This window comes from Bactrocera tryoni, chromosome 3 (genome assembly GCF_016617805.1).
Source record: "Bactrocera tryoni isolate S06 chromosome 3, CSIRO_BtryS06_freeze2, whole genome shotgun sequence".
In the NCBI taxonomy this organism is placed as follows: domain Eukaryota; kingdom Metazoa; phylum Arthropoda; class Insecta; order Diptera; family Tephritidae; genus Bactrocera; species Bactrocera tryoni.
In genome coordinates this window covers 22,181,078-22,191,619 of record NC_052501.1, presented here as the reverse complement: position 1 = coordinate 22,191,619, position 10,542 = coordinate 22,181,078, and the positions used below count along the sequence as shown (strand labels likewise).

The 10,542-nt window shown below is 39.4% G+C and overlaps 1 protein-coding gene across 2 annotated transcripts; it reads left to right on the top strand.

The window, feature by feature from the left end:
- The first annotated feature begins 1,075 nt into the window (after window positions 1–1,075).
- LOC120771508 (serine-rich adhesin for platelets-like) lies at window positions 1,076–8,970 on the top strand. 2 transcript variants are annotated; one of them, XM_040099563.1, is made up of 9 exons: window positions 1,076–3,737; window positions 3,771–5,283; window positions 5,340–5,722; window positions 5,785–5,925; window positions 5,994–6,035; window positions 6,093–6,468; window positions 6,523–8,108; window positions 8,165–8,471; window positions 8,531–8,970. In XM_040099563.1, exons 1-9 carry the CDS (start codon window positions 1,188–1,190, stop codon window positions 8,629–8,631), a joined length of 6,999 nt encoding a protein of 2,332 aa, XP_039955497.1. In that variant the 5' UTR covers window positions 1,076–1,187; the 3' UTR covers window positions 8,632–8,970. The 2 variants fall into 2 exon arrangements, with proteins under 2 accessions (XP_039955497.1, XP_039955495.1); XM_040099561.1 differs by having other exon boundaries at window positions 1,076–5,283.
- The last annotated feature ends 1,572 nt before the right edge of the window (window positions 8,971–10,542 follow it).

Here is a 10,542-nt window from a genome sequence, read left to right as displayed (position 1 = left end):
TGATATCTCAAACCGTTTTGTTTTATATTTAACTTTTTTAACGCTCTTGATGAAAAACCAATATATGTACATATATTGGATATACTATATAGCAATGTAGGTAGGTAGGTAGATAACTACTGTGACTGTCTAACGAGGCACCTAGGGAACTCGGAGGTTCAGTGTGATATCACCGGGTCGAAAATGTATTCAATCTATTGTTTGATGTTATATGGCGTTCCTAGTAGTATGCTGGCATCTCCGCCAATTAAGCTATAACATCTTTATCATCATTGAAAGGATTCCATACAAGATCTTGATAGTTTGTATGGTAGCTATGTGATATAGTCGTCCGATCTAAATAATTTCTACGGATATTGTAATGTTTCCTTGTACAATAGTCCATGCCAAATTGCATGAAGATATCTTGTAAAATATAAACCTTTTTCACACAAATTTCATGAGTTTGTATGACAGCTTTATGATATAGTGTTCCCAAATCTGCGGTTCAAATGATCGTTCAGTTTGTATAGCAGCTCTATGCTACAATGGACCTATATCGGTACGGGAAATGTGGAACTCGTTGAGGAGGAAAAAACGTGTGCAAAATTTCAAATCGATAGCTTAAAAACTGAGGGACCCAGAAAGGGTTTGTCAGTAGGCAATTAAAACTGGTTTATAAACATTGATCATTGACTTCACGTCAATAACGTCTAATAAAATTGATAACTAGAAAATTTTTAGACCAATTTCTAAAATGTAATTAATATTATAATGTTTTTCTTCAAATCATGCTTAAAAATGAAAACACTCGTAAGACTATCTATCTCTCAAGATATTAATAAATATATTGCCAGCATAAGACCCACTCTACATCCGCATTGAAACATATGATTCTAAGTCTCTGGAACATCTCATTTAAAAACTGCTCACCTCCAAATGTATTTCACTTGATATCTGACAAGCTTTACTAATATTGCCTTACGAAGAATACTTTCCATGCCATCGTGACCTTTACAGTTATATTATTTTCCTCGAGTGTCTACTATAGTGTTAAAGAACGCCAAAGTAAAAAAGTTGGAAGTAACAGTTTACTAAATATTCACAAAACGAAATTTACTTTGTACGAGTACAAACCGACAATAATTTCGGACACCCACATAGACTTTTTTAAAAAAAATTGCGAAAAGAAAAATTGGACAATTAAAATGAGACGAACTCGCCCTCACTTGCAGGAATTATCATCACCAAGTACAGCCTCGCCACAACGCACAAGACAACGTACAACATCGACACCGTCACTGGAGTCTCCAGATGAGCAACTTATAATTGAATCGGGTGAACATTTGCAGCCATATTCCCCCTCTGATACAATTGAAAGTTTGGCGCTCTCGACTGGTATGTCAACTCCTGTAGAATTTATTGCTACTGAAGAATCTTTACCGGTACCTGATGTAGTAAAAGTTATAGAAACTCCACCTGAAGCCGTTGGTAGCTCTAACCAGCCATCAGCTGCTCCAAAGGAAAAGCATATTGCGGGCGGTGAGTTGTCGCCCGTTTGTATATCAAGTGACTCAACAAATGACTCAGATTGCGTGGTTGTAGAAGAACCGACTCAACCGAAAAAAGAAGAACCGCAACGAAAGAGACGAGCTAGCCCATATCATTATCACTTTTGGCGTCCGCGCAGTCCACTTAAGTCGTTCAAGAAAAAGAAAATGTCAGCTTCTAGAGAACGGGCGCAAAGTGGAAGTGGATCAAGGGAATATGCCAAACATTCAGTTGAGGGTTGGTCAACGCAAGATGTTATACCAGAGGCAAAAAAACCTGGAAATTATCCTGAAACTTCTGCCAGAAAAAAGAACACCAATCAACCAAAAAAGCCAAACACTGACTCCAACATAGCAACAAGTGGCGACAACAAACCTAGTGTTTCTACCAAACAAACGAAAGAAGGCATTTTAGAAACAAAAAGTGTGAAGAAGGAAAGTAATTCGCCTCAAAAATCAAAAACTGATGAAACTAAGTTTAAAGCGTCAATGAAAAAAAGAGAGAAGGCCAAAAGTAAAAAAAGGCATGCCACCAAATCTAAAGATTCTACCGAACAAGCAAGTGTACAAATTTCAGAAGAACATCGTGTAGAAAAAGACAGCAATCCAGCTCAAAAATCATCGGTTTCAACGGATATACGTACTAAAGTTACAAAACGTGACGGAAAGAAATCTAAACTATCTGCTATTCCAACGAAATTAAAAAGTCTACATGAACACGAAAAGGCGCCTCAAGAATCATTGATTACTACGGAGACTAAGCAATCGAAAACTTCGATCGTAACAAAGGGTAAAAAAGATGGTTCGCAAGACACTTTAGTTTCAACAGAAACTCATGAAACAAAATGCAAAACCCAAACTGAAAGATCAGTAGCCAAAACGGACAGCAAGTTATCGGAACGCACGGCTCATAAATCTACTGAGTCCAAAACATCATCCGTTTCGAAAGATGTATCAAAAGCACGAAGTGACAGTAAATCGCCTTCAAAATCGGCGGAGTTCAAGGAAACACAGTTGGTTGCTGTGGTGACGAAAAGAGCAGATATTGACGACAGTTTACCAAACACATCGTTACCGAAAGCCAAAGAAACTAAAACAGCTCAAAAAATGTCCTTTGTTGATATAGTTAAGGCCTTATTGCCTCGAATAAAATCTCGGCGTCAAGCCTTAACGATATCACAAGAGGTTGCCGCAAGAATTAATCGGCAACCTCTATACCAACCGCAGTCGCTAACGTCTCGCTTACTAAGATCAGCTGGCGTACAAACTGCTATGAATTGGTATCATATAATACCATTGCATAGAGACGCTGCATCCTGCAGTCTCAGAGAACTTATAAGGATTGCAGTACAGTATGAAAAACAAGTGTTGGGAAAGACGGGAACACATAATTTACCCATACATATCGCTAAGTGCCCACAAAGACCTCTGTGTACAATTCGCCCTGATATATCTGCCGCAACGACTTCGAGATCAGCTGAGACCGATGTACGTTGGTTTGAATTGGTTCAAGTATTAGACAGCCCAGGACAGCGTTTTTACTGTAGGGCAATCCTACCCAGAAGAAACACTTCTAGCGGCCAAACCGCACAGCATACAGCCGGGAATAGTCAAACAACTGGTGTATCTAAGACAACCAGGCAAACAGTGGTCACGACCGCGCAAACGCCACAAACTACGCAAAGTAGAGTTGAAGTGACCAGTACGGCAACGCAGTCTGATCTTCAAACAACTCCGTCCAATGTAGCAGTGGGTACGCACGATGCAGACATTCCAATTAAAACCGACGTAGCGGTGGGTACGGATGATTCTGAAAATCAAATACCAGAATCCAGCAAACTTACAGCAGCAACGCAAACTCAGCCGATTAGTACAAAGACGCAGTCCACGTTATGCGACGTGCCGGAACAAGTAAATGCTGCAACGCAGTACGATCCGCCACCGTTAGTGCGCGATCCAGTTGTGATTGAAACTGACGGTGGTGAAGTCAATACATTAGCAATATTATGTCAGTTGACTATGTTGGCGCCACTGGCCACACATACTTCGGTCCAAACCACTGGTTTTGAAGTTGATACCTTATTTTCTTTGTGTCGCGTAGCAATGTCGGAACCCGTGTCAAAACAGGCTGCAACCCAAACTATTGGTATTGAAGTTAAGATACAAGCCACACTGACTGACGCGACGGAGCTGCCGACAAACGAACAATATTCGCAATGTGAACCACAAAGGCAAGTAGAAGAACAACCGTTGGATTATTTGAATACCGCTGAAACCAGCAACAATACACAAGCTGTTTCTAACCGATTGCCGGTTGAAGTTGAGGTTAATATTGATAGGATTCTAGGTGAACTAAGCCTTGAATCCAATTCTGATTTGGACGAAAACGTAAAGCAATCAATAATGGTTTCGGATGTAGTCGACATCTCAAATACTCATACTAACAGTAAAAGAGAAACTCTCTCTGACATTCTTCCAGACGGCGTAACAACGTTATCTTCCGATTCTTCAGAAGGTCCATGGGACGTGCGAAATTTACGTGAAAACATCAACGAAATAGATAAAGAATGCAAGTTCACATTTGTTAATGTAGATTTACACAGTGATGCGAGTCTGGATATGCGTCCTTCAACATCGGAGCCCGCTCTGCATAGACTAAACGTGCTCAAGAAAGACCATGTATGGCAATTTAAACCCAACTTTTCGGCTAGACGAAACAGTGGCAGTTCGTCAGAAACTGTCGAGTTAGCGATTTGGCAGGAAATTGAGTGTATGAGGAAGGCAAAAAGTGCAAATGTTATTTCCGATACGCAGACTACACAGACTGCTTCAAGACAGCAAATAAGCACAACTAAAGACGAGCGCTGTACTCAGAATACTGAGCATGACGAGAAGAATTCGAGAAACGAAAATATTGATGTACAAAACCAGCCTCCAAATTTCAATGGATTGGCACTGCAAAGATCTGTACCGCCCACACCAATTCAACGAATACCGTGCGTGTCATTGGATAGACTGGTATCAACTAATTCCCGAGATATGAAACGACAAATTACGCGCAGATATTCTGATCCTGAGTGTGGGGTTGGTACGATGCATGACACAGCGGAGAGACAGAACTCCATACTATTGGCCCACAAATATGTGACCACGCAATTGGACGGTATTCCATCCATGCAGGAAATACGCGCTCGCAGAGAGGTTATAAATAATTTGTATACTCAGTTCGGTAATTTGAATTCCAACATTGTTTGGGCTGGTAGGCTAAGACGACCGGTTGATATAAGAATAACAATTCGTCACATTTTGGGAATCACCAAAAATATCACCAGCTTTGTGGGCGATTGTCTAAATATTTCAAAATTTTGTTCACTTCAAGTCCTTCAGGATAGTATCGCAAATCTTGTTCCAGATGGCGAAATGATACTATCGATAGGCTGCTTTTTACCACAAAATACCAAATTTACTGAAGGTTATGAAATAGTTTTTAATGAGCTTAAAGTCACACTGAAAGAGTCTAAAGTGCCAAGAATTAAAAAAGAAGATATTGAAATATATTTATATCCACTTCAGTCGGGTGCAACATTCGACTGTGGAACACAGTCCAAAGAATGGATTGGCTTTTTGAATAATGAACATAGACCAAATCTTTTATTGGCTTTTATGATACACAGCAAACGAATGTGTTCACCATTTTCGTATCTCTTTGACAAAGCATTTGAACGTGCAATGAAGGCATCACAAATTATTATCGGTAGGTGATTATGTAATTAGTGAAAGGATCCCAAGCTTCAGCAAATATATTTGCAGATGCCGAAGTTACCAACCAATCAAATACGGAAGAATCGGAAAACAATGGTAGCGAGGTGCAAAATCAAATGAAAAGTGAACAAAATATACCTGATACTCCAAGTAGGCAACCAAGCACTGAAAGTTCCGGAAGTAAGGCTACCGAGGTTCAGAATGAACCAAGAAGTGCAGTCACAGTACCTGATACTCCAAGTAAGCAACCAAGCACTGAAAGTTCCGGAAGCAAGGCTACCGAGGTTCCAAATGAACCAAGAAGTTCAGTAGCAGTACCTGACACTGCATTTAGGCGACCAAGCACTGAAAGTTCCGCCAGCAATAACACCGAGGTTACCAATCAATCAAGGACTAAAGAAACTTTAACTGCCACCATAGGAAAAAGAACGGTATAATTATTCTTTCATTAAACGTTTCCGGAAAGTAATGATTACATCGTTTCACACTACAGTCATTCGAGTCAGCCTACGATGGTGATATTTCGCAATCCTTGGATGGTTTGTCGCATACAGAAGTTACGCCTGTCAAGAGTGCGCCTGAACACAAGAGAGTTACCGAGGAACATGCAGACACCGACTATGAAGACACCCCTGTAAGTCGATTTCATGTGTACAGGAACAATATTAATTTAATGGCGTAATAATCTTTTTAAAATTTTAGAAGAATCGCAAAAAAGCCAGTAGAATGAAAAGGAGGTCAAAGGTAGGTGCTTTTCCAATTAAAATAATGCACCAGCTTAATTGTATTCTTCGTGTTTAGCTGCCTAATAAGTCCACATCTTCTCCGCCGACTACAGAAAGCACTGATAAGTCGATTAAGGATGAAGATGGCTTACAAAGTAAGGGTAGCGCAAAACGTAAACAATCTCTAAAGAAGCGCAAGAAAAGAGAAGTCTCATTATTAACACCACCGTCATCATCATCTTTCTACAGGAGTGAAAGATTGACCATGAGACGACCAGAGAATAGTGATAATGAGAATAACGTAATATCTGTACCTGCCGTATCATTAAGTCAGATAACAAATCGCGAAATAATTTCACATCCTTTCCAAGAAACGTTGAACATTAGTAAAGGAAGTGTTTCGGAAAGCCAAAATCAAGCTTTTCCACGTATGCGGAGCCTAACCAGTTCAAGTAATTACAAAATATTACCATTTTATACCCGTAAATCATATTATCTTATGTCAGGTTCAATTGACGAGGAGACTTCAAAACAAGAAGCAGAACAAATCGCTAAACGGAAAGACAGGTACGCTAGAAAGGAATGCCAACATGAGACAACTGTCAAACAGGGGCGCACTGTTGAATCTGAAACGGATCCTAATATTAAAACTGACATATATAATATAAAGGATGTAGATCTTTCATACACATCAAGTACATCTGACGGAAATACAAAGAAGAAGTATAAATTAAAGCAAGACCGAAAGAAACGCACACTTCAGAAGAGATCTTCAGATTATGTAAGTCTTGCTAGTGAATATGAGTCAAAATGCAAAGAAAGTCCACGCCAAACAAATTCCACGGATTCCAGCCTAGAAATCATTGATTTAACTGGCATAGACTCTAGCTCTTCCGACGATGAAACGGATAGCGAAAATGAAGAGATCAAAACTTCAAGTAGTGAGAGGAAACTAAGACCCTCTAGTGCCCACAGTGTGATTGCACGAAACGAGTTTGACACACACACACCGACTGTAGAAACATCTCTCGACATGGCTAGCAAACATTGTTCCCCTGATTTAGGTTCCGAAAGCAGAAAAGGGAGTGAAGGAGGTGTAACAACTCACAAAGAGCATACTAGAGAGACATCATTACAGAATACAGAAAGTGAAAAGCACGAAGCCAGAGATAAAGAAAACCAGTCATTGCGCTTCAACATATCGGGGGAGAATAATCCTGAAGATAGAATTAATACAGAGACATTTGGATCTACCTATAATAGTAGTATAATGCAACCTGTGCGTAGTGACAGTGGTGCTTTTGATCTGCACTACTCGGACAGTGAAAGTGATGAAACATCAAGTGATTCGAATTCATCCGTAAAAACGACAATTAGCAAAGCTGCAAGCATTAAGGTTGCGGAAGAAACCACAAAGGACAACGAAACTGACAAAAAAGACGACAATCAGGCTATTAACGACTCCGATCGTAGGCACAGCACTGAAAGCGGAGAAAAGGCAAGAAGCAGCAAGACAAGTAATGAAGATACTTCATCAGGAACTGAATCGTCTGGTAGCAGCACAACGACTAGTTCTGGAAGCAAGAACGAAAATTCATCCCACTCAAGCTCAAGCGACGATGATACCCTAAAAGATGAAATACAAACCACGATTCCTCAGAATAAAACCAATGAAAGTGGTATGCAGGATATGGCAGAGAACACAGATGCGGAAAATACTGAAGGAGAGGAAGATATGCTTCAGACAGAATCATTCGATCAAAACACAAATTTGGAAATTGTGGAAGCATTTAATAATTCTCCCCATATACGAAGAATTGCTGAGGGCGTTGTGGGGTCTTTAAATAATGCAGAAGAAAGCCTGTCAGTTGAAAAAAGACAGCACATTTCAACTGAGCAACACCAAGCCATTGCAATGCCAACAACTTCGTCTGTACAACCGTCTCCGAATCGCGCACCAAAAGATCCCATTTTTCGGAAACCTGCCAAACCCATTAATCCACCTGAATCTGAAAATCTGAAATCAAATGAATCTGCATACTGGCCTTTTCCACTATCAGAGCGGGAGACACGAAGAGGCTGGGCTACAGAGGTTAGTAAATTGAGAACATGAAAATCTATTAAATTCATATGAATGACGATTTGTAGGCTGCTCAAGCAGAGAGTGGTGAAGTACGTTCGCAACAAGTGTCCTGCACTTGCTTGGATTCAAGCATAATTGAGTCAACCTTAGCGGCACCACAAGGGCCTTCTCGTGTTATTCGCGAAACGCCTGAAGCAGCTATTGAGGAAGCAGCAATTGGTGGCACGTTTGATATACCAACATCGCCGACAAGTAGTGGACCAGCATGTGTAGAGAATAGTAGTGTCCACCTTAACGAAGAGGATTGGTCTATATCGAATCTGTTAGAAAATTCTACCGATAACTGGGAAGACTGGGCTGTCCAAGCCAGAAGTATAAATGGCGTTGCCAAATAACTATTTAATTGCTATAAATTTCTTTTTTCCAAACAGATGAACTGATTGATGTGTATTCGAGCGATGTGTTACTTTTAGAAGAGAGTTCGAACACACAAGTGAAAGAAAGCTCGAAAGATGATATTGTACCAAAATAATTATTCACTAATTCGTGGCAACAGTCTGGTAACACCCACAAATGGGTTACAGCGAGTCAAAAGCTCAAAGTGAGTCGGCGGACGAAGGCATATAAATGTGGGTGTCCAGTACCAACAGTCTATAGTTAGTTTGCCGTAAAAAGAATATTTTTACATAAATATTGACAAGTTTTTTTTTAACAAATTTTAACTGTTTTAAGATCATATGTTTTATGTTCGTTTAATTGTGACCTTTATACGTAGTACATATCTCATAAGTTCTCCGTCTACAGGCTATTGGAAGAATAATAATCATATAATATATATAAAACCAGTAATCAGATTATTATGACAAGCAAATTTCTATTCTTTTTTCAAATTCGTTAATAGTCAAGCCAATGAGGTATTTGAACCAGATATGGATGAAATTTCGGAAAGCTTCATATACAATCTCCTTCTTTAATGAGACTATACTATGTATATGGAAAGATCTTTATATCACTTACTCCCTCGTTCAGAAAAAGACATTATAATACCATAGTAGAAACTATGATAATATTTGATAAAGATGGATACAAGTCTCGGGTCTCTTTTTCAAGTATGTACTTTTATAATATAATTCTTAGCGAGAGAGAACAATGTGGTTTAGAGTTCATTTAAAACCGAAATTCGCTGACAGTGTAGTGCTGATATTACCAAAAACGAGTCTTATCGACTAGAGCATGCAGCAATGCGATGTCCCACCGCTTTGAAAACATTGGTTGACTTAGTTAAAATAAATATTCAGGTGATATAGGTGATCTTCTCATAAGATTTAGGGTTAATTTACCCTGTAGAAATTATTTACAGCTTACAGGATGACTCACTCACTGAGTTTTTGAGGCAAAATCTAAAGGTTCTAAATCCTGGGAACATACATATATGCTGCAGTATGGAGTAGTAACACGTCAGTTGAAAAGTTCTCGGTCTACCATAGTAAAATATATTGCTTTGGCAAAACTCGTTTGTTTTCAGTCAACATAGTTCACTTCAAAGGTGATACACTGATTAAAGCGACCTCGATTTGTTCTTTGTTCAAAGTAGTCCTCAATTGCGGCGATCACATCTTCATTCGGCGAGAATTTCTTCCCACCTAGTGTCCTTTTGAACTTTGAGAATAGAAAATAGACGCTAAAGGCCAGATTTGGAAAACACGTGGATGCGGAAACAATTCGCAGCTCAATTCATGGATTTTTTCCATCGTACTTCAAATACGGCCGTTTTTCGGCGAGTTCGGCCTTCAAAAGTAACAATATCGATATGCAATCGAGGCTGTTGATGGTCCTTTTTTTTCAAAGTAGCCAAAAAAATTTATTCCAATCCCATCGCAAAATGCAGCCTCCATAACTTTGCCTGCCGACTGTTGCGTTTATCCACGCTTTGGAGCGGGTTCATCATGTGGAATCAATTCGAACGACCATCAATTGGACTTAAGGGTGAAATTATAGAGCCATGCTTCATCTATTGGCACATATCAATGCAAAAACTCGGCTTTATTACGCTTGAACATCTCCAAACATTGCTCTGAATCAGCAACTCGCCGTTGTTTTTCGTCAAAAATGAGCTCGCGATGTTTTATCAACTCACGAAATTCCTTCTAATCCATTTTTTTCGCAGTAACAATAGTTGCTTCATTCAAAGTGGTATAATTCACTAACTAATGATCCGAAAGCTGTAAAATTTATATACACGCCTTTTGAAGGTTAGGATTACGGCTAGTACAGCTATGTACTACAGCCATGTGTCGTGTCGGGGACTTTACAATTTACATGTTATTTGGTTTGAGTTTGAGTTTAACAGATTCTAAGTATATTTACCCTCTCTATAGCTACGTATAGTACGAGTATATGTATGTATATGTAAACTCCTATATAAAAGGTTAAAGATGGTAGC

What these genes read in the sequence shown, in the direction of transcription:
- LOC120771508 (XM_040099561.1), top strand. Translation starts at nt 1,188, where the DNA reads ATGAGACGAACTCGCCCTCACTTGCAGGAATTATCATCACCAAGTACA. An exon ending in GCGGAGCCTAACCAGTTCAA is followed by an intron (nt 6,469 to 6,522) that starts GTAATTACAAAA and finishes ATCTTATGTCAG; the next exon opens with GTTCAATTGACGAGGAGACT. An exon ending in CTGGGCTGTCCAAGCCAGAA is followed by an intron (nt 8,472 to 8,530) that starts GTATAAATGGCG and finishes TTTTCCAAACAG; the next exon opens with ATGAACTGATTGATGTGTAT.